General features: G+C 35.6%; 1 protein-coding gene across 2 annotated transcripts in view; it reads right to left on the bottom strand.

The window, feature by feature from the left end:
* The window catches only part of MPP6 (membrane palmitoylated protein 6), a 59,792-nt gene that overhangs the window by 26,580 nt on the left and 7,527 nt on the right, over positions 1–25,685 (bottom strand). The window contains exon 2 of one of the 2 annotated variants that reach the window (XM_030445391.1): positions 2,996–3,117. In XM_030445391.1, the coding sequence (XP_030301251.1) occupies positions 2,996–3,112 (117 nt within the window). In that variant the 5' untranslated portion in view covers positions 3,113–3,117. The remainder of the gene's footprint in view (positions 1–2,995; positions 3,118–25,685) is intronic. The other variant, XM_030445390.1, reaches the window with a different exon arrangement.

Here is a 25,685-nt window from a genome sequence, read left to right as displayed (position 1 = left end):
AAAGAGCACTTGCTATGGAATAAAAAGACAAATATTTGGCAGTCATCTATATATACTTCCCACATACATAGCCTGAAGGTATGCACAACATATTTACTTTCTGATTAGAACTTTAAAACAGGGTTTTAAATGAAACTTTGCTAGAACCTGAATACTTTGTTTCCAGAAATCATGTGAGTATTAAATTCTACTTCATATCTATAAAATTGTATTTCTGCAAGACCAATGATCAAACACTGGAAAGGCTAACTTCACATAAAGAAAGACATTTCTAACATTCCCCAGCACCAACACACACAAATCAAAAGACCACAATTACAATGTCATAGGAAGCTTGGTACCTACACACATTCTCCATAACAAGAGAATACTATTTGTTATGTAACAGATTACAGTAAACAATATCCTTCTTTTAAAGTGTACTTCTTTTACAGCAAATTAAGCAAGAAATTATTGTTTTTTAAATATACTCCAACTGCAAAACCTTTGTAAGATTAGAAAATATGGGTTACCTTCTTCCTAACTCATTTTCCTTAAAATGATATTGCTACCACAAAGTATAATCTAAATACAAATATTCTCACATTTCCCTTCAAAATCAAGGTTGTGTATATATTGAGAAACAGAAAGTGTATCAGTCAACAACCTCTGATCCTGTAATATGGTAGGGGAGTAGCAGGACATGGAATGGTATGAGTAATTAAAAAAACTCCAATATTTAATGTAGATACTGTAATCAGACTTTTTGACAGTTTAGTTCACAATTTTGGAAATAGTTACACTGAACTGAGTCTTTTGATTCATTTGATATTTATTATAATTGCCAAATGTTGAAATAGTAAAATAGTGGTGGCTTCCAGCAACCTGACATCCTAAATAGTGGACTCAATTTTTATAGATTACTTCTAAAATGTTTTCTTGGGCTGAGTTAGGCATTCACCTGGTATGCTTTAGGTTTCATTTGCAGTTCAGTAGCAAAACCAAGTAAAACTTAAGCATGTTCCAAATTCAACAACTGCTTTCAAAAAAGCATAACCACTCTAAAGGCTAGTTAATACTGAGCATAATGCTGGTAAATGACAGGAAAATTCATTTTACAGTGATGACACTTCCATTTTTCCCTGCCACTTTTTCCACCCCCCCTGCATAATGGAAAGGTACAGTAAAAGAATCCCTTCTGAAGTAAGATCTGTAATTTATACCTGATGCCTTTATTCTTCACAGAAAAACTGTGAAAGAACACAATTTTAAAATATTAGGCAAAATCTGAATTGCAAAATTGTATAAAATAACTACTATGCTTATTGCTTGCCTTATCTTTTTTTTAAGGACTGAAAACTAAAAATCAGCTTGAACCACTCATGGCACATTTCCCTAAGTTTCTTTTTCATCCTTTTGGGATACTTTGCATAATTATGAGTCTTAACAACTAATTAAAAAATGAAAATTGCAAAATCTATATGTTACTGGCCTTGTCTGAAATGAAATAATCTGTCCATCTCAGGGTTCTGACAATTGCCTATTCTGTTAAAACTGGCTCTTCTAAGAGGAAAACAAGATTTATATAATTTTTATATAATTTTAGAGATAAATGGACTATATATACATCTTGAAATCTGTTGTCATTTAGATCTCATCCTTATTTAGTTCTGCTGGCTAGGACTGACTTTTCAGGTTTAAACCTGAGTAACTGCAAAAGAAAATATGACTGAGGTCATGCCATATGAGCATAATTAAAACTTTCCAGCATTCAAGATAAAGCAAATTTAGAGTTAGGAGTTTGTTTCCATTACAAGCACTTTTTTACAACTGCTAGTCATTAAATTCCACATAATTGTAAATGGCTGCTAAAGTACAGATTCTTGATAAGAAAAAAATGATTTGCAATGAACATTTTCTTAATGATAAATATTAAAGATGACACAGGCAGCAGACACTGAAGGTGGAAACAACCTTAAGTAAGAAAATGCTTTTACTTTAGTAAATTGAGTACACAAATCTACCCCTCTGTAATCATCTTACTAGCAGATGAGACACAGTCATTATCTCTAAATTTATTACTACACAGTTTCTCCACTTATAGCAATTTTTTTAACAGCTAAATAGAAGTAAATTCTTATATGAATTCTTATTAAAAGTTTTCCTTTCCACATTTGTATACTAAAACGAAATCCCTGCACAACAATCCTTTAGCTTTACAGAGTATTTTATGGCTGCCCAGAGGGCAAAGCTTCCAGATGTCTGTTCATATTAAAGAGACAGCTACATTTAAGTTAGCTGTTTTTTCTTCAGGAAAGGAGCTTATTTTCAGGTTGTAAGATTAACAAAGAATATTAAGTGCTGTGCAATACTGACTGCAACTCTTACTACATTTTAATTTAAAAGTCCAAAGATTTTTTTTAACAAATATCACCTTACTTACTCATAGATAGGTACCATCCATCTATAAAGAAAAGATTTTCAAAATGTAAGAGCAAAACTAAGGACAGTCCATGTCCCGGAGGGCTGACAATCAAAAGTTCCAGTACCACTCCAAGATCCAGGAAAGGGCATAGAGAGAGTTATTACTGGGATGATCAGAAAGTTGCTTCGAGCCAAACATGAAAAGAAAACTTGTTTATGCCATGGGGAAAAAAGTCATTGCTCTCACTCTTCATCTTTGTAAAGAGTCAGAAGGCATACAGGTTTTGCACACAACAGTGGTCATGAGACTATATTTAAACCAACTGCTTCTAATTTCAAGTATTTTGATGCTTTCTTCATAAATAATTCTACCACATTACTTCTGAAGTCTCTGATTTTGTCTTCTTCCTGTTGATTCTTCCATATAATAATGTCATGCACATAAATTATACCAAATCTTCTTCAATTCTTGTAGTAAGATCCACTGTACATAAAAGCCTCTAGTAACACCTCAAGTCATACTCCATGTTCACACAACAACTTAAGACTTAAAATATTGCAAGATTCTATTTAGAGTAGCAAGTTTAAATACCTTAGCAAGTGATCTTACAATAGGGTTTTCCATTATTCCTTTAAGAAAAATCAGGTCTATTTCTTCAGCGCCTGTAGATGTAGGCAGATCAGTAAGGTTATCCAGGACCTGCTGCATGGCTGCTGACAAAACAAAAACAAAAGGTAAGTACTGACCAAAATAGGCTTGCATAAACAGCAAAAGCTCTGGGAAACACCACAGTATTAACTTTAGAGACGTTAAGCAGCCAACTACATCTACTGAGAGCAAGAGCAGAAGGGAAAAAGAACTTATTTTGTTGCTGCTTGAAAGGTGAAAATAAAAGTTCTATCCAAATCTTAAAGGCCACAATCAACTTAAATCCACACCCAGAATATTGCATTCAAGATCCATTACTGTTTAAAGACTGAAGAAAACAAACCAGTATAAACTCTGTATAAGGTGTGTATGATCTTGCAAATACAATGCAAGCAACTAATTCAGGACTCTCTTAATTTAATCTCTCTTTCAGAGGAAGTTTTCAGCTCATATATAAAGCAACCAACTACAATTTTACAATGCTTGTAGAAGCAGACATCACTGTTTTTAAAATGAAAGCTAAGTTCTAAACCAGTTTTTTTAAAAAACAAAACAAAACAAAACCAAAACAAACAGAAAAAATCACTTCTCAGGCAGTTTTTACATTGGGGACACTTCAAACAGTGCTTTACAACCACTTCTGCTTTACTGTACCCCAGCAGTAAGTGCAGATGTTATCAACCTGGCAGCACAACATATTGCAATGGAAAGTATATCCTACAACACAAAATGTATGTCTGCCCAGTATCTTCAGAGAAGATTTTCCTGGCTATCTACACATCCATAGAGAGAACTACAGCAACTTGGGTGAGAGTGAGCAACACTGCTCAAGAATAAATCAGAAAATCCCACCATTCCAGCTGTCCTGTCCTGCAAAGTCACTGAGGTGAGTGATGAGAATTTCATTTCTGTGTGCTTCAACCTTCCATTTTAAGAAAAAGTTGAACAAACCAGACCTTTTATGTTGGACAACAGGTTCAGTATGTTCACATATTAGAGTTCTAGTGTGTGCAGCAGCCCTTAGCAGGAATCACATTAGCTTGACCCAAGCCAGCTCAGCCTAGCTTAGGCTGAGCTCAAAAGGGGGCACCCCTGGAGAGAGTTGTTATGCCCTTCTCAAGACAGTAATTTTTTTCCTGTTTTCCAACTACTATTATCTTAGTCATGAACCAACCACCTATACCGTTCTTGCTTTTAACTATAATCTTCTAAATTTTTGCTACATTATACGTGTATGCTCAGATACATACACAAATATACTAAGAAAGTTTTCTGTTGAGATCCCCAACAAACTAAAAAGCATTAAAGAAACCACTGTGTACTGCAAAGCTCTACATGTTGCATAGCAGCACAGATCAAGAGAATTAAGAAGCCTATATGCCCCTTCTCCCACACAGGAATTCACCCTTAACTTTCCTCATTGCTTTATAATGAAAGCTATTATGAAACACTGTACATCAACAGAACAAACAGCATTTCTCAACACCTACTTTCTAATTTCAATGCTTCCTAGAAAATTCCATCCCAAGAAGAAATTTTCTGGCCATTCTTTCTGTCAAGTGGAACTGACTTTTTAACAATCGAATCGTCTTGTGTGTCACATTTTAACTATAGCAGTGTTATGTCAAAAGACTCTTTTAAAAAAATGTTTTAAACATACTTCTAGCTTTCACAAAGCAAATCTTCTGTGAAACCATGAGTAGGAGGGGAAATGACACTTACTTTAGGCTTTTAGATTTTGAAGAAACACGATTTATACTCTTTTTAATAGACAAAGTGCTGTTAGTAATCACATTACATAAAGCCACCAAATCAAGCAGTACACAGAATCATAGGATGGTTTGAGTTGGAAAGGACCTTAAAGATAATTTAATTCAAACTCCCCACTGTGGACAGGGATACCTTCCACCAGACCAGGTTGCTCAAAGCCCCATCCAATCTGGCCTTGAACACTTCCAGGGATGGGGCATCCACAACTTCCCTGGGCAACCTGTTCCAGTGCCTCACCATCCTCACTCTAAAGAATTTTTTTCTTTATGTCTAACCTAAATATACCCCTTTCCAGTTTAAAGCCATTGCCCAGGCCCCTTTCAGCTACTGGAAGGCTGCTAAAAGGTCTTCTGGAGCCTCCTCATCCCAAGGTGAACAACCACAACACTCTCAGCTTGTCAAACAGTCCACATCTTCCTCAGACGAGGTACGTCCTGAATCTCAACTAGTTCAGCTGCAAATGCAACTGCCTCGTTTCATGTTTTCTCTGCTGACATTTATAGATTCATGACTCTTAATACAGTCTTAATAGTTTATTATTAATAATAAATACTTAATATAGTATTTGCAGAAGTAGACATGTTTCTAGCCAATTTAAATATCGTACTAGGTGCTGCATAAATACTGCAAGTATTTATATAATTTTATAAAAATAAGCTTTCTTTAGATGTTTATATTTTTAACAGTTATGTAAATTGTTTTTAAGGGACTTCAGGTTAGTGCTTTAGTTCTACAAATACTCTGAGAAAAAAATATAAAGCTTTCCTGAAGTCAAAGTATGCATCCCAACTACCAGTTGCAATTCCAACACTTCATGCTGACAGAAGCATGACATTCCTTAGACATTCCTTATACAGCTCCATGCTAATAAGCTGTTTCTTACATAACCCTCTAAGAAATCTTAGAATGATCAAATTAAAAAGTAAAATCCCTACGTTAAAACTTCATTAAATCACCAAGGAGAGACTGTTAAGAGCAATATTAAGCTTCAAAAGAATGACTTTCAAGCTTTTTGCTTGCAAGTTTTGCTGAAAAGTTTCAGAGTTTCTGGAATCAAAACTGCTTAAATATATTTTTTCACTCTTGGGAAGCAGTAACCACCTTTATCAACATACAGAGTTAAAAAAAATTCACAAAAAACAGACTTGCATTCCAGGTTATCAAAACCAAATCCAGCTGTTTTCCAAAACAGCTTTTCTACTGATGTTGATCTGATGGTTGCCTTCTCTCATGGTATGGTCCTCAGGGCAAGAGTCTTCTTAGCTCTAGTGTTGCCTCAATATTAGCAAGAAAAACAAAAAGGCTCTCAGTTTAGACAAGGTGTTTTCTAAGGTTTTCTTAAGAAAAGGTGACAATGGAACTGAGCCTGTGCTGTGACTTCTGAGAAAAAATTATATTACAATGGGACACCCTCTATGCCAGTCCCTGGCTTTGGTAGCAGAGAATATAGACACACACAGAATTAATTTCCACCGTCAACTTTCAAAGAATGGCTTCATAACTATAGAAAGCCTAAAGCCTCAAGCAAGATTCAGCAGGAACATACAAGTCTGATCTGTACATGCACTGAACAATTTAATCCTACTATGCACATGACCCAAACTCAGAGAAACTTGTTTGTCAGTTGAACCCCGTATCAAAAAGGAAAAGGGGGAAGGATATATGTTAATATCGGTGCCAAACATCATGCATCCTGAGGCATAATAATACAGAAATGCAAAATTTAATAATCAGAATTAACTCAATCAGATGCTTAAGAGGTTTTATCTACATACTGTACCTTACAAAAGTAAATTCAAAGCGAGTAAAGAGTAAAACATACTATGGTAACTCTTCTCTTCTTGTCTTTGGAAAAAAAAATAAATCACAGGTTCTCACCAACCTCTCAACTGGCACTCTCCCATCAAATTTGATTTTGCTCTTTCTTTCATTGACTAAATCTTGTCTGCATTAATTCTATGTAAAGGAAAGAAGAAGCATACATTTAAATAAATTTTCCAGATTTGCAGACAGAAGATAAATGTGTCACTCACTGGGGAAAATTAAAGCTTTCCAGAGCAAGTACCTTGCACAGATTTTTTTTTTTTTTTTTTTTAAAAATCTCAATTTCATTTTATTAGCCTCCAAGCTCACAGCCAACCAGGAATTTAAAGAAAATTAGGCATAACATATTTAAATAAATGTATATATTTTTATTTCCACATGACCTACTCATCTGGATAGGAAGGTATAACAAATACCTCAAGGACCATTGGTGAAGCTAGTGCTTCACACACAGTCAAGAAAGTTAGTTCAATTCTCACTACATATATAAATTTTGGAAACTATTTCTTGTTATTTAAAACCTTTGCAGGAGGGATATAGCCAGAAGAAAAATTTCACAAGACATCCTATACATATAGACAGAAGAAGATTTATTTCTAACTCGTACAGCTTTTAATCAATGACAGCTGTCTTAATGTTTTCCTTTTGTGTTCATGGTTTTAAAAATGTTGATTTATGCATTAAAATACTATAGGCAAACAAAAAGTTATTTTGCAATTGCCACTTCCCTCCCCAGTTACAACACTTTTGGCAATGGTCTGAGACAATGAGTACCTGTGAACAAGTTAACATTTTGGGCTAGTTCAACCAAGTTCATTCACAAAAATAATATTGACCAACAATACCAGAAAAACTGACAAAGCCCTCTGTCACTACCACTGGGGTAAGTTTCAGAAACCAGTTTTTAAGATAAAAAGTCTCTGGGAAACCATTATGCAGTGAGTACACAGAACATTATCTTTGCATTACCAGAGCTAGCAGCTGTATTCACTGAGCATACATCACATTTAGAAATACCTCCAGAGAATCACTACAGAAGTGATGTACAACTGCATTTTACCTGCTCTGCTCCTCTATGCTAGGCTACAAATCAGTCACAGTCCCAGAGAAGTTATGCCTATGCTGGTTGTTTCAGTAGGGTACAATGGTAATTGGGCTCTCAGGCATCCACAGATTTTGCAACTACATCAGCATGAGGTTTTATCCAAGCTACTTGATAAATAATTACCAATCAGGAAGTGTTGGGCCAGTGTGGTTATAACCCATTGATAGCCCCCTTAGCTCCTGTATTTCTGGGCAGCAGTTCACTGTATAATCATACAGGCACATTTTCTAAACAGGAACCATTCTTCATTAGTAAACACAGTGGACCTCCTCTAGAAAGATGGTAAGGCTGCTTAGTGGAGGAAGCTGCTGTCTAAAGCATGCAGATCTTGCTGACTGCATAAAATAGTAAGTATATATGGCAGTGAATTAGTAAAGAAGGAAGGAAAAGTCCAACTGATAAGAATGAAAGCTCCCCTGCACATACAAATTCTACTCACATGATTTTTGCATGTTGAAAACAAAACAGATATGCTTAATTTCTGACAATTATTTTTTTATTTCATTTTTCCCAAGACTACTGGCAAGTCGATTCAGCTATTTTAGCATTACTAAAAATAGAAGTTAAAGCAGTCCCTACCCTTTCCAAACCTAGCTCAACTTCATCTTACTTGCCCATTTTAATTCATGACTCTTAAGGTCAAAAAAGCTAAAGGGAAGAGCAAACAATCCCTTCCCATCCCAAACACTGCATCCCTTCATCTTTCAGGCTGTAAAGTCTGTCTGCAAAGAAGATGAAGGGCAAATTTTCTGCAGAACAGATGGACTTCACAGCTGCATCTTTTGCCAAGGAAAGCACAATTTTAAAAAATTTCAGTTAAGACAAAAAATATTTCCGTCAAGATAGAAAGGCAACAAAGCATCACACGTCCAAAAATTCAACTAGCTGAATTAAAAGGTTAAGATATACATCATGACCAATACTAAAGGATTCACTAAAATCCAGCACTTAGGAAATTGTTAGACTTCTATTTTTTAAAAGACTGTAAAGAAAGAGATCTCAGTTGTGAAGTACAAAGGCAATTAGCTTTACTAGATGCTCACTAACTAGTGCCTAGTGCTCTGAAGATGAGCCTATACAGATGTTTAAAAAAAAGTCATAAAAATTGGTAATATTTATTAGAGAAAACCCGATGCAAGCTTCTGGAACAGATTAACTGAGGATGCATACACATGGACACACAAATATTCTGAATATGTCTTCTCTGACAGGGAGAAGTATAATGGTTTAAATTGTACAGGTCTAACCACACAGAAATTTCTCTGCAGCAGAAAAACAGGACAGCAGAAGCTTGCATGGTGATTCTTCTGTTGCAGTCTGAACCACCTCGTGAATTGGCTTCTTCATTGTGGCATTTTTGCCACTCTGGAAGAGGCAGGAAGGCTTAAGATGCCTTCTGGAAGGTTCAAGAGATGCAATTATTTAATTTACTTTCCCATTTTTCTGCTTAAGTAGTTACCATGCTCCACTTAAAAAGTAATATTTCTTTCTGAATTGCAGCATATGCAACTGTTTGCGAGTAATCAGTTAAAACTCATGATTATTAAAAAATGAACACTTCGTTCCCAGGGGTAAATTCAGAAAAATAATTGGGTCAAATTATGAAAGCTTAATTTAAACAGGAAGGGTCCCCACAGGATGTCTAATCCAACCTCATGCTCTAAGAAGTCACAGCTGTGAGAGCACACCACATTGCTCTGAGCTTTACCCAGTCAAGTCTTGAAACCCTCCCAGGATGGAAACTTCTTAAATTCTCCTGTCAACCATTTCCACTGATTTTTAATGATGTAAAAGGTTTTCCTTACCTACAGCCTGCATTCTTCTTGCTTCATTAATATCATTTGTCTCTCACCCTCACTGGAACAAGTTTCTCACATAAGATGTCGAGTCTGCATCCCTAGGGATATTCAAAACCAAATGGACACATTCCTTGAAAACCTGCTCCAGTTGATCCTGTTTGAGCAGATATCTGAAGAAGTTCCTTCCAATGGTTCTGTGATTCTGTTCCTAGCATTCTTTATTCAGGTGGAAAGCTTTGCTCATTATTACTCTTCTTGAACTTTGCTATGTACTCCATCACACCATGGAAATACTACCTTTATACAAATACTGGAAACTCATATTGATACTATACTGAAAGGCAGAAGTCTCCAGCCCTCTTGTAATATGAAAAGACCCCAGCTGAAACCCATTAACAGCTCAGTTATATATGCCTGCACTTCTCCAAGGAAACTCAGGCAATACTGAAAATGCTATGTCATCAGTGATCACTTGGGAGCTAAATATAAGAATTTTTACACCATTAAAAAAAAGAGAAAAAAGCAGACCTATGTCTCCAATTAATTGCTTTTTGAACTGATATTAAATTGCTAATATGCTGGTTTACAGCTTCTAAACACTGTTCATTAAAAACTTAACAACTACAGTAAATCTTTGCTGAACATCTGAATTTCACCACTGCTGGCTGCCAACAAATAAATCAACTTACTTCCACAGTTTCAGAAAACCTCATATATTGCTCTAAATATACAAAGCTTTAGCTATATCTGATTATTTGCATTAATCTTCCTAAAAGATAGAACTAAGGAACCAAATTTGAAATCAGTTCCATTTCCTTTCTAAATTGTGTATTCTACAGTTATGATGAGGCATAGCTTAAACTACTTTTCTTCTTTCTATTACAGATGTTCATATGTTGCCATTTGCAAGAAACAATCTTTAAGAAGATCTTTGGAAAAAAACTTCAAAACATAAGCATTTCTCTGTACCTGAAAAGTTGTACAAATAGGAAATATTCCAGACATTTAAGAAATTATTAAAGGCATTTAAGTAATCAAAAATTCTAAATCTGTTGGAGGCAGTGGAGATCAGTGGGGAAAGCAGATATTCTACACTTCTGAAAGCCTCTACCAATAGCCTGGAAGAGTAGGGATGTATACGTAAAAGCTTCCATTGTAGGAAAAAAAGTAAATGTTCCAAGAGGAGAGAAAATAAAAACAGTATTGCACCTAAAATTACAAGCAGCAGTTGCATTTGAAATAAAATACAGGATAAATTTAAAGTAAAACTTCAGCCACCATACAGCACAAACTGGAGTGTGTATAAGCAAGTCAACTAAAAGGTCTTTTAAAAGGCCAAATTAAATTACTCTATTTTTTGTAGCATTCTTACTTTTCAGCTACGGATGTTAGGAGAGTATGTATTGATATCACACAAAGACAACCATACTTAAATAGCATATGCCCCAGAAGAAATTTCCATTTTGGTGAACTAAGATTGTACTCCCTTAGTTCTTCAACTAAGGATCTTTTAAAACTGTTTTTTTAAATTAAAGCAAACTGCATTCAGCAAAATATATCCCGGTACTATTTCATACGCAAAGTTTCAGTACAAATTCAACAAGTTGCAGGATGTATCCTGAACTCTACCCAACTTATACAGCAGTCTGAATTTAATGAATCACATCAGACATCTCCCCTGGAATTTTGCAAGCAGAAGCTGGATGAAGAAAACCGTATTCTCTGCAGTCACACAGGCAATTAATGCCAGTAGTTATGAAGTCCAAAATGTCAGAGTAACAGCAGCAACAAAGTAAGTACAGCTTTTGATGTATGCCTTTCTCTGTGCCTTTATTTTCCAGCTTTACTGTGCACCCTTCCAAATGAATCAAAGCTTTGTATCTCTATTTCTGTCATAGGACTAAAAAATATTTTAATCTCTTGCTGGGTGACAAGAGCCTGAAGACAGTGTAACTGACTGATGAAATACTAACAACATAAGTAGAAACCACAGTTACATACCCAAGAGCAAGTTATGCATTATTTTAAAAAATAAAAAAAATAAATAAAAAAGTTTTGAAAATCCTGTTTATTGTACAGCCTTTCTTGGCAGAAAAGTGGAGATGAAGTCATGCAGAGACATCTATGCAATTTTATCCTATTGATAACTTTAACCAAAGGTCTACTGGATATCAGTTAAGAGATCTTCCCAAGCCAGATCCCTTCTAAACAAAAGTACTAAATTTAGGCCTGAAAATAGTCAATATCTTCCCAAAGGGAGTATTACACACTTTCATCTTGTTGGTTGGTCTCCAGCCAACATCGTCACAGCAGATAAAGGGAAGCTGTGAAACTTCTGAGTTGTATGTTCTTTCCCCATTTCAAGCCAGGCACTCCAGCAGCAATAAAACAGGAGGTTCGGGTTTTGCTATGAACATGTTTCTTCCACCACTCACACTTCCATGTAGGCACACTATATAAGCACATTTTCAAAGAAGGAAGCTAAAATTCTTGATTGTGTAGTTTCTGTCAGTGTAAGCATCATGGCTCACAACAACACTTAGCTATTTTGTAACATGGTTTGGGTATGTCTGCAAATAAGACAAGGTACTTCTAATACATGAAATTGGATATTCTACTACATAGCAAAGTAACAACACCATGCACCTCCCATGATGACTCTGATCACCAGAGATCTTGTTGGTTCCACTTCAGTTTGTATCTCAGTGGAGCTTGCATCCTTCCACCTGAAAACACCTGATTACTCAACAGAATACTAGTAGGAAATAAAAAAAAATTCCACATTTCAGATGCCTGATCTTTTCTTTAAATTTGAATAATATGAAAATTTACCTTCACCTTTTCTTTTTGTTCCCTGTTCTTATCCCAAATTATTTACAGCCAGCAAACAATCCCTAAGTTTTCATTCTTCTGACCTAAAGAGGGCAATTTCTCCTCACATATATAACAAGGTGATTGGGAAAGAGGAAACTTTGGGATAATTCCTGTGTATCTCTTCCAGTCTGCACATTTTTTTCAGTATAGATAGTCAGAATTCTGCATAGTGTATCAGACAAGAGTCTCATGAGTGCCTTGCACAATGTTATTAACACTTCCCTTTCTACTGAAAGGGATGGATCATGAGCTCTATTTTCACTTTCTCACAGTTACATCATACTGTCAGCTCAATCAACTGGTCTGTCACAAAAAAAATGTAAAAGACCAGTCTGAACCTTTTTCCCTACAAACCTTAAATCTGCAGATGAACAAATTATCCCCTTCCTTAAGTTCAAAACACCATGTGTGTTTTGTACCACTCCTATTACTCTAGGCTTCAAATCAGTTTTCGGAACTTAGGTTTTGATGATGAAAACCTAGTCAAACCTAGTCAAAATTCTGATACAATTACTTTCACCAGAAAACACTCTTCCTCCAGATATCACTGCTTTTAACACTATTACCTCCTTCTACAGGTCTAAGTGTAGGAGACACTGAGGAATTTTAACCTTTGGGAACTTTATGATTTTGATATTGAGTGAAGTAATGCTGTATCAACACATTTATCAGATTTATTCATAATGCTTTTTAAGTTAAAGCATCCAAACACAGCACTTTCAAATTCAGAATGTCTCATTGTGATGCAGCCACTCCAAGAACTACATTTACACCCACTACTACATCACACCCATATATTAACATTTCATGCATGCTCCGTTTCTGTTATATGAAGTATTTCATTCTAACTTCCAACCTAAAATATTGGAGTATTTAAATTAGATCTGAACCAATGGAGACTTGAAAATATTTTTATTTGAGGTTCTACTACAGATGCTGCACATGCATTTAAAAATTTCTCAGTTCTTATACTGAAAACAAACATAAGACAGCTTTTCAGAGTGCAAAATAAAGCACTTAAGAAAAGATTCAGACTGTCTCAGCGCATTATTTAATTAAAAATTAATTATTCTAATTTAGAATAAGAAAGATATTTTACTATTATATTACTATATTTACCCTATTTTTACAGAAGGAAAAAACTACACCATGGAAACCTTCTAGAGGAAGGTTAATTTCACTTAATTTCACTGGAAGTCTTCCTCTGCATCACAACTTGCAAGTGAAAAATTTAAAGGCAGGAGTAAAGGTTCTCAAATTATAAAACTTAAATTATATTCTCTCTGGCCTGGGACCTCAGTTTTCAATTTTACATGATCACCTAGAGTATTTTTCAGAAGTTTTATTTGAAGTTCACTTCTAACGTCAAAAACTCCCGCTTCCACTAAACTAATCCCTCTTATGCCAGGACTCCTCTTCTCTGCCTAAACAAAACTGAAAATATAAGTTATTATTTAAAGTTACTGTTAAATTAATAATGTTCAAGGTGACTTGCAGCAGAAAACTTTTTCTACTGCCTTAGTCATATGACACGGTTCTTGTTTACTCCAAGGCCACAAGGTAAAGCCTTACCTACAAAGAAAATCTACCAAAACACAGGTAGAATGTTAGTAGTGGTGTAAGTAGATAGAAAATCGCTTTTCCAAACTTGTTTTCAGAATAACATTGGTGATGTTTTTAAAAGGTGAAAGATGCTATATAGAATTTTGAACTTCAATACTAAGATGGCACAATATGGTGGAATGTTAAATGCTTACTTGTCCTGCATGAATGCCGAAAATGCAGCTCAGCCACTTCCCTAGTAAGAAAGACTAATCTAAACTTTTCTTTTCATTTAATGCAGTCAAGATTTACACAATTCCCTGTTCAATTATCCTCAACAATTATCTTCCTTTAGTGCTTTGAAGTGCATATTCAAGAACACTGGAAAAGGAATAGAAAGATAACCATGATACTCAGATTTTGAAGTTGATTGAAAAATTCCATCCAGAAAATACAATGCATTTGGTCACGAGTTTTTACCTCCCAGACTACTTCCCTGCAATATGTTGTCAGGATCTATTTAGTATCGCCCCTGCTTAATTAAAGTCTGAAATTTAATTTCGATTTAAGAATATCTGTGTACAATGACAGGGAAAAGAGGTTATTTTTAGACATCTTAGGTCTGCTTGTATTAAGAACTACATATTTTAAATACAATTACCACTTTGAATGTTCATTTTGAGTGTTCCCCGCCTCCACTCTCACGTCAGCTTCAAACTTTCTGCTGAGCACTGAATGACAGTGCTATGTGCTTTATAACATGGACACAGACACAAAGTGTGAAGGGTATCTTATAAATGGTATTTTGCATTTGCACCATAATGAAAAGTTTGAAATTTCTGCTCTGCTTTCCCAGAACACCAAGTTTGGCTTTGTTAAGTTTTGCCTAAGAACTTTAGAATTTTCAGAAATGTACACTATTATCCCAACTGAAGCAAAACCAGAGAACTTTTAAAATAAAGGCTTAAAGTGAATAACCTGTGCACAAATAGTCACAAGATTTCTAACTACACTGTGAGTTTTAAACACCTTTCCATTCAATATTGCTTTTGAAAAGTGGGATAAGTTCAAGGACATAACTGAAACTTCAGGGTAGTGGAAGGACTGTAGTGAAAGACAAGGGAATATAGTTAATGCTCAGAAATGAAACTATCAGTTTCAGATATAAACAAAAACTGTGCTTCAAACAGCTATTGATGGCTGCATTCACAGTGTCCAAAGAGTGTGATTAAATGAACTATGGCTTACTACAAGTACTAAAGGTTAAGTGTCAAATTAGAAACATTATATTGCCAGATATAATGTGCTGCTATTGTACTAAGCCAATACCAGATGACATGAAAGCACCCAGAGCTCAGTAACTGGTATAGAGGAAGGTAGTTTATTTCTTGTCTTTGATAGCAGTAACTGTTCAAGTACATACCTTCAGACACTCACATTACACAAATCACTCTCTCAATTACTGGGCCAAGTTCTGCATATCTTCAATTACTTCCCCCCCCAAAAAAGAAAAAAAAATCTGGAAAATGCAGAGACAGCTGAACTTTTCTTTATGGACAGTTTATAGCATTGCAAAACTTAACAAAAGAATACAGCCTATCAGGCTTTTGGCTTTTTTCTGAGACAGGTAAGTTGCTATAATATCTAACAGATAAATGTTTAGAAATACTTTTACTTCTGTTTCAATATATCCTTTATAATATATGTTCTTGTAAATATTGACCATGATGGAACTTAGCCTTTTGAGTGCATCTGAAACATGAGAAAGTCTACATAGGGGAAATACTAAAGACATTTTCAAATAATATATTTACAGATTTCAAACTTCAGTTGACGTTTTTTAAAAGCAGTTCATACATCTCATACTCTAATACTCTTCAATCTCATTTATGGTGAAAAAACCAAAGCCACAGTCTCTCGGTTGTGACCTAAATCCATTGCTCTATTCTTTCTCTCACTGCCTGGGGGTCTCAGAGAAAGGAGTGAGAGGAGAGAAGAGAGAAAGATGTTAGCACAAGCAGTACCAGACTGAGCCAAGTACCAGATTGAGCCAAGAACCTCACTGGTTTTTGACAATGGAATCTCTCAGATTCACACAAGCTTCTAGGCCCAGTTAGTTACTCAGTATTTCTTAAGAATATAATGCCATCAACAGAAAAGAAGTGGAGAAGACTAAAAATAGTCTATTAAAAGTCCTCTTCTGTACAACTAAAAATGGCAGGTTACAGATCATGGTCCTGCCTCAGCTCCAGTTTTGGGATCCCAGTGCAATAGATAAATAATTCCATGTTTCAGCTTTCACACAAAAAGATTTTATCAGCTCTAGGTCCTGACCTGGAAAAGAGTGATTGCTTTGACAACCATCTTCAGTGTGGCAGTTAGAAGGACTGCCTCATCACAGTAAAGGAGTTCTTAAGAGTCGTCAGTCCCACTATAGTAGTTTCTGCTTATTATACTCCCCATTAAACTCCTCTTTACCCAATGAGTACTGGGCCTGAGAGACACGTAAAAAAGGAGCAATGTACTCTCCCTATGGATAAATTGGTTCTTTGGATACAACTAGCTTTAAGACAGCAGAATAATTTAACACAAGATGCCCACAAGTTACCCTCAAGTTCCCAAGTGAACTTGAAACTTCAGAAAACGATGTTTTTTTCTGAAATGACAAGATATCCAACATTTTCTGTGTTACAAGGTCAAAAAAAAACCATTCATGACACTCACTACTAGTGGAAACAGAAAAAACAAGTGCTATCTCAGCAAATAAGTCATACAGCACACACAAGGTAGTAAGACTCAAATAGACAGGTAGTCACTGGCTCATGCTAACTCAGCAGTGAATTTAAACTGCCCCATTCTTCCCCATAATTTTGAAAGGTCTGAAACAAAACACAGGCTAAGAATGCATTTTCAGAAAATGTAAATTCCTCTTGATAAAAAGGGAATCAATGAGTTCAGTTGTCCTTCCAAATAATAAGCTAAATTTCTTTCCTTTTCCAGTACATTGTTCCTGCAGACATGCACAAAACCCATGTGAAATCTTGATTCTGCTCTGACTTTTTGGATACCCTGCCTGTCAACGTGGCTCCCAGCATATCTGGACCCATTCCACTTGTCACGTGGTGTGAGCACAAGTCTTAGGACAGAATCTGGTGGGATGGCTCTCCTCAAAGAGCCACTGAGATTTTGATGCAGCCCAAGTTTGCACTTTCTTACATTAACAGAGACTGACAAATCAGCTACATGACAGCCACATGCACATGCAAAGCTGCAAGGTAGCATGCTGGACCTCAGCTTGCCCTTTGCTGCACCTGAGAGGAGAAAAAAGCTTGAGGAAACAGATCTAAAGTAAACCATGTGCAGGTAGACTGTCAAAACATCTGTCCCTGGACGGATCCAACAGAACACTAAAAAGTCACAAGCCAAGCAGCCTGTTCATGACTGAAGCAGTTGAAACATGAAAGAAGCTTTCTTAATTGCAGAAACTCTGGCAGAGTTTGTTTTTCTAAATACAGTGTCAGGATTTAAACACCCCATCACTTCTGAGCATAAGTTTTCAGAACCAGACAAGGCAGCTTTCACAAAGAAGGAATCAACACTTGCTTATTAATACCAGAGAGACTGGTTTGAATGAGCTCCAGCCAGAAGTTCAAAAAAGACACAAAGTCTCTGTATTTAAGAATTCATTTCACAAATTAATTACCATCCCCTTGTCCAGAACAATGCACATCAAGGGCTATGAAGGAAAAAGATACAGTCAAGCGTGCATCATGTTGATAAAACAAAGGATTAAATTGTGGCTGAGAGGGTAGGGAATTAAAGTAGTCTAATAACAATTTTTTATTTATATTCTAGGTACTTTAAATTCACAATGCAATTATATAAATTTCACATGTGCTTAAAACTGCAGTTTTCCTGTGTTTAATAAATGAATTGCTAGCATACTGAACATCTTTAAGCAGAGTACATAAAAGAGTGTTCTTATTTCCTGGTCTCATACACCTATTACACTTTTATTGCTCTGGGAATAGCTGTAAACCCCTGCTCTGTCTCCATGACTCCTCTTGACCTATATTATACATACATACTTGACTACAAGAAGGAAAAGAAGTATAGGAAGCAAATGGACATCTATATACCCAAACTTAACCTGTTGCACAGGTGAACTATGATTCAGAAACAGACATTCAGATTTTCATTAAAATAAACTGAGTTTTGTACCAATGGATATTACAGCTCTTTAAACTTATGAGGTGTCCATCTATCTATTCCCACAGGGATAATTAAGCAGTAACAAATCTACTGATTGCCTAAACACATATAACACAGTTAAATTACCCACATACTATTGCTCTGTATGACAAATGTCAAATGTGAGTCCCAAGACAGTTATATGATCTTGAAACCAAAAGTAGTTAATGTCCCATATTCGGTAGTGTAACACATGGAAAGAGTCACAACTCAAGCACAAACCAAAAAATATTTTCATCCATTCTGAAGACAACACTGACTAACAGCAGGAAACTGTAGAGCCATTCCCCTAAAGGATTTTCAACAAATACTTAGAGAAAAAGCACTCTCTGTCAGTTTTCCTAATTCTTCTCTAACCAAGTCCATCACTCAGGAGACAGTTCCTGTTCCAGACAGATACCTGAACTTAACAGGTTTATTTTTGTGAAAAAGAAACATTCATACAATGTTGTATGAGCACATATGTCAGACTTCCCTTGATTTAAAGAACCAGGAAGACTATCTTAAGTTCCAGACTTCATAAAATAAATAAATCAGTAAAGTAATTCTACCAGTCTCGTTCTTCCATTATGGCGCTTCCAAAGAACAGGTGGATATAGGTTATCTGGTATGACAGATAAAACCAATACAAACTGACAAGAAGAGAAGTGCATAGTGCAGCACAAATTGTTAGTTGAGTAGAGCATCAAGACTCTGCCATAAATCTGAAACGCTGAAATATCACTGCAAAATACATCTGAGACATCGTTGCTTTCCTGACAGTTTTTCACTTCAATCTACAGACCTAACAACAAAGCTGATGCAACACACAGTGTTCTATGACTTTTGAGGAAAGGAAATGGATTAGATAAAAGACACACACTACAACAAAAGCAGCCCACACAAACTTACAGACATAGCATTTCTGATACTTTGTACAAGATGCCTGTAGTAAAAGAACTAGCTGATTTTAGTCCTTTGAAGATCTTTTTTCTATTATATTTTTGGGACAAGTGGAAAGGATATTTTAATGAGTTTAATCACCACCGAGATGCAGAAATTCAAGATCACCTTAGTGTCAGATTCTCTCTCATGACTTTTTTCAGTCACCTGTTTTGTAACTTTCCAAATCATACAAGCCATTGTAACACAGGTGCGTGTACATACACCACAAGCAACAGTTAACCTAAATTTAAACAGTACCATAGACAGAAAAGCTGGTCACCTCTCCAAACAGGAACAAGAGTAGAAATTAGAGGCACAAAAGTCCTGAGAAACTAGGTAATAGCGAATTTTTTTTAAATGTCCTGATAAAAGGAAAAAAAATGGTAGGCAACACATTACGGTGAAGTAAGAAAAATTAGACATAGCAAAAGGAGAGAGGTACAGATGGAAAACAAAAAAATGCCAGATGTCTTACAGCATGCTCCAGTTAATGGCCCACACCTTGCCTGTCTCTTACGCACACTTTCTAGCACTAAAACTCTTCCATGCTTGAAGAGGCAACGTTTAAAAGGGACTGCCACCTGCTACACCTGTTTTCATGTATACAGCCTGTCACTTCCACCTGGAAGATGACATGATGCTTACTACTGCCCTCCCTTGACAGGAAAAAGAGGGAGGTCCCAAAGCTGAGTGGGTTCAACTTGCCCCTCATTGTGCTCCTTTTTCAGCCAACTGCCTTAAAAATTCTGTTAGACAATATTACAGAGAAGTGGGATTTGATAAAGTTTTACTTAAGTGATTTAGCCATATGCTCAGCTGCAAGCAGGTAAGTAGTCCAAGTGACTTCAAAGTTAAGTATCTATTAAAGTAGCTTTTGGGAAGAAGACCAAAAAAAAGCTAAAAAGGAAGTGACCTACTTGAATGAAAGTCTTATTCTGAAACCTCATTCTGAGGTTTGTATGTTCAGATTCCCTCAAAAGAAGCTGACAAGTTGTACTTGCATATATTTCCTTAAGTACAAACAGTAAAATGCCACAGTCTAACTCTTGATAAACCCTTTTGTTCACAAATGGTTATTCATAGTCCTATATACTCTATGATTCTATACTCAAGACTTTTTCCAATGTGCTTCCATTCACTGCCTATTTCTGTTTACACAAGAAAATTATTCCTCCTGTTTCCAAACTGCTTGAAAAGCAGAGTAGAGATTAAAACCAAAATGGTGGCTTAGTTACATTAAAAGGATGATTAATTTGATCAAAAACGATCTGTGGTAAAGACATTTACAGATCCTTCTTGTATGCTTAAATTCTATTTAAAAGATGGTCTGAATCTAGCATCCTGATGACACTCCACTTCCTTTGCCTTTCTTCAGCTTATTAACTCAGTAAAAATCTGCCAATGAGCACTAAGAGCTATGTAATAAAAGCTTTAGCAGGATTCTAATTTTGGTCACAGATAACCAAGTACAGTAATTCTAGATAATATTATCTGAAATTTATGATGCTTTCAACATCTTCACATGCACAAGAGTATTTTGGGGCATCATTTAAACAAATAATATCAAATTTACCGTTGGTAAATTTCACTCTTGTTTCTATACAAGTATACACACGTTGCACTTCTTCTTCCAAAGGATTTTCTTCCATAGGATTTATTTCTTCAGCAAGAGAAAAGTCTATTCAAGCACCACTTTCAAGACATCAGAAGATCAAAGTATACCTATTTTTTGAGAACAGAAGTCAGATATACCATCATTACTTCTCTTAGCAATACATACCTGTCATTAGAGGAAGACCTGCTCTCTTGGTGCAATTTGAGACAAGTTGGTCAATTCTTCCTGAACTCTAGCACTGTTTTATTTCTAAACTACAAAACAAACAAACAAACAAAAAAAAACCACAACCAAATTATTTGCTTTGCCTACCACTATCAGAATCTCTTATCCCAAGAAGAAAGACCACTCCAAAAAGTCAAAATCAAGTTCTTGGTAATGGCACTGCTTACTTTCATATACTTCCCAACTTAGGTCAAGCCTGAGAAATTCTACATTCCACCTATTCCAAGCCAGGGGTTTACTAGCAACTACCCTTTTTATTCAAAGGTAGTAAGAAAGTCTTGTAAGAAACGTTGAAAAAAAATATTTTTAAACATTTTTAGAAAAATATATTTGGACACTGCTCTTTATCACCTCTTCAACTTACTGATGAAGAGATCAATCACAAGAACCTCTTACCAAGAAGTGTGAAAAGATGAAATACTGAAACGCTAAAAGGAAAAAGCTCTTCACACTTCTCTGGGTCCTTGTCATCATGCTTCCAATAGGTCACAGAAACTCTTCTATAGGGCAATAGCTACTTGAATGTTAAAAGTCTCCTATCAAGCTGATTTCACTGAGCAAAATACATCTCCTGTTCACTTTTGATACAATGATCTAGAAGTCCTAACTCCATCATTCTAACTTGCACCAGGAGGATTGAACCAAGAAACTGAAAGGTCACTGGGTATTACTGTAAACTCAGAAGTGTTTTCCAAGTGATACAGAATAAAACAAACCGCTATCCACAGAATGACTGAAGTAAGTGAAAGGTGAGTTAATTGCTACAGTTTGTTCCCACTTCTAAGTACACATATAGGACAATGTGAAGAGGGATTAATGTTTTTTAATCATAGAATTTTAAGACAGATCACCGTTTCCTTATTATGTGTATTTTCACAGATTAACAAGATCTGTTTCTAAGCACAGGTTACCATACTGTCAGTCTGACTTGAAATGAATATTTCTATTGCCAGTCTAGAAGCCCCTCCTTTAGTTTCGGATGATCATTTTTTTCACCACAGACATTTGCGTTCAAAGAACTTTATGATCAACCAACACAAAATTCAAGTCATTTAAATGTTCTTCATTTAAATGTTCTTCCCACCACTGTATCTTTCTGTGTTTATTAAAACACAAAGCCAAGGGCAAAAGAACCTTTAAAGCCAGACCACGATCTTGGCCAAGGCTAGGTCCACCCTACACTGTGTCTGTGTGGAAAATGGGATCAGATGGAACATGTCACACAGCAGAAGTCAGATTTCTGGAGAGCTTGGGAGGTAAACATCTATTTCTGCTCTCTGTCATTACGCAGTAGGGAACAGTAGCCAATCAAACAGCAGTCTGTGGATAACCTGCTCATTTTGACATGCTTCCTCAAGTACATACATGGATAATTGTTAATCTGCTGCAAACTTAACACCAGCTCTACTTATTACCAAAGCAAGAGCTAGTACTGGCTCAATCTTCACAGAAGGCTACAATGACACACAGATCGCATCTGGGTTATCAAGTGCTCCAGAGAAAATCCACGTCAATTATTTAAAGAAACTAAAGACTAATCCAGTCAAAGGATAAGAGTTTCTCATGTCTCATCAAACAGCTCTTCAGTGCACAGTAGCAATTTATATATCTATATGAACACTGGTACATGAATAAATGGAGACCAGTTTTAAATTAGAAGCAGCTTGAATAGTAAAAGCACACAATACAAATTACATAAACGACCCACAAACCTAATTTGGTTCAAAACGTCTTCAAGAGAAACAATATCTGGATTCTGGGAGATTACTTGAGGAAATTATCATATATGGTTTCTTTGGTTTTATGCTTTCTTAGACACTTTATGGTTGCTGGTGTTTTTGCTTACAGGTGTTACATTTTTTAAGATACATATATATGTGTATATATATAAACACATCCACTCAACACATAAAATACTGAAATTCATTACAAATGCTTTTTATCTATATGTTCATGTATGCATATATGTACACAGTCACAGGCACTTTAAAAAAAATTATTTTTTTTTAAGAGTATTTAGTGGATTGACTTCCGGCTCTAACCCATTAGTGGTAACAACTCTACTCGGTTCAAATGGGTTTTATCTTGACATTAAGCAACATAACATCCAACAACAGAAAGGTCCTGATGCAGGATCTTTCTTCAGTGCAGTATTAGGAGGTAGAAATTGTTTTCTTGCAGGTAACCATACCCAAAACTGCTTACCTGTACCTGTTTTTTTAAAGCATTCTCTCACATTTATATTGGTTCCTTAATGACTTGTAGAAAAGCAGAGAAATATAAAGGGTGGCAAATCTTTGTTGTCTACAAACAGACTTCCTGTGGACCTTCAATCTTATGCCTTTCAGTCATTCTACTTAGTTTTCAATCTCTGCAAAGCAATCAGATCTTTTTGGAAGCTGTTAATGTGCAGGCCCAGGGCAATTACATAAGATGCTATTTTAGATGAGAATACCACATTAAATTTTTGATTCTGCTACTGTTGCAGACGAGAACAACGGAATTCTTCACCATTTTTCTTTACTAATCATGCCTAAGCACTTAGGGACCATGATAGCCTTCTTGAAATAAGGCTATCCAGACACTGCATTTTCCAACCCCAGCATGTTCTCATCAAGAGACATCCATCTCTTTTGTCTTCTTGAAAATCTGCTCAGACATAATGTTAATAAGAGCTCCTGATATAATCTTAACAGTTTCAGAAGTTGCATTGCATGTTTGAAAGAGGATATGGAGCTAGATGGACCTTTGGTCTAACCCAATGACAATTCTTATTATTTGAAAATTAACAATATTAAAGATAGACTCAAGTGCTATGTAGCCAGGCTGCAGGACTTCGCTGACAACGCAAGAAAGAAATTTTACCTATTAGCGTTGCATTTAACAAAGAAATCTCACAGTAGTATATAATCTTGCTCAGTGATAAAAGATGCCAACTGCAGAATTAAAATGAACTGTCTCAACAGACACTCTGGCTAGTCTTATATTCAATACAAACAAGAAGTCATATCCTGATACCTCACAACACCAAAGGTTTCCTCCTGTCCATTTCAAAACAATACTATATTCCTAAACAATGAGGTTCAGTTACAAATCCATCTTTGTATATTTCTCCAATCTAATGCTTAAGTGCATAGATACTATTTAAAATAAAAGTAAAAATTAAAATCCAAATAGAAACAGGCCATTTATATGAAAGTATTTGCATTTTGGAATTGGTGTTCCACCATGGTTCACAGAGAATTGCTCTTCCTGATGAAGTTAATGCAGAAAAATGGGAAAAACATTTTCTTGATTGTTGTATCTCCCAAGGTATCTCCCAAGACTACCTCTGCTCCTGTTTATTTCTGTCTGATTGCCTTTCTGTCCCAAAAATTTTAAACAGAGGTAAAATGTAGTAATTTGTTTTACTCACGCAGAACTCTGGAAATAGAGATTTAACAAAAGCATTGCTCTAGCTAGACTTACTTAAATGTCACAACTGAAAGATTTAGTGTGTTTACTCTCTGTTTATTAAGTAAATATTTCCAGTATTTCCATATTAAGAAACTCTACAACTGAGACTAAGTGAATCCAACATAAACTCTAGGAGTAGAGCAGATATCTACCTGAAGAAAATAAAAGTTACAGGATAAAAAGCATGACTGTTAACCTTTAAAATGTAACTATTCTTAGTAATCATTGAAAGTTATCTGAATTTTGAAGTAATTACAGAAAAATAAAATTCAATGTATTAACTCACCCTGGAGGAAAAAACAGAGTAATCTAATTCAAACTAGTCTATGGCTGTCCAGAGAGATTACCTTCTGGAAGTACAGTAATTATATTTGTAAAGTAAAATCACTTATGCCTGGGGTAAAGAGGCCCATGGGATGATTTTTTAATTTTTTTTTTAATGCATAAAAGTTTCATAACTAGATGAATACAGAGAAAATAGTTTTGCATACAAAAGTACAAATTCTTTTTAGTAGCCTTTTCTGGTGGTGGTAAACATATGTGCACATATCTGAGACTAAAACACCAGGTGGCAAGCATGAATGGACATAAAGTCCCACTTTTCTATATAGCGTCCACCCATTTTAAGTCAAGTAGCTTAAGAGCATTTTGGAACTTCTTGCGAAAGTGCTTAACAATCTGTAATTAGACTAATCCCTATAACTCCAAAAACTCCTACTTGGTTTCACTTGAAGTTTATATATAAATATATAGGGTTTTTACAAGTATCTTACAAATGAGATTACTTTACAAAAATAAAACTATATTATCAGCTCTAACTTACTTAACAGTCCACATAAGGTGTTTTAATGTAACATCTCCAATGAACAACAAGACCGAGCAGCACCATTCTATCAGTCTCACCATGATACAAAACTTTCTCAAAGCAGTTTTGGTGGCTTCATTAGTAAATGAGACGTGTGGTCAAACAAGGCCTAACCTTATGTCCTGTCTACAAAAAAGAACTTTACTGGGAGCCAGAGCTCAACAGAAACAACAGCACGACCTTGGAATCAGGTATGGAGCATTCACTTCTGGAAATTTCAAACAACTTACAACAACACATCTTGAGAAATTCCACTTTATTATGAGTCCTGCTGCTGTACAGTCCACCTTCTTATTTTGCACTTCATATTCATTAGTACCAATTAAGTACCTTCTTCTGAAGACTCCAGTTCAACAGTTTTTATGTTGCTGCTTACAGCTTTC

Source organism: Calypte anna, chromosome 2 (genome assembly GCF_003957555.1).
Source record: "Calypte anna isolate BGI_N300 chromosome 2, bCalAnn1_v1.p, whole genome shotgun sequence".
Lineage (NCBI taxonomy): Eukaryota > Metazoa > Chordata > Aves > Apodiformes > Trochilidae > Calypte > Calypte anna.
This window is presented reverse-complemented; position numbering and strand designations above follow the sequence as displayed.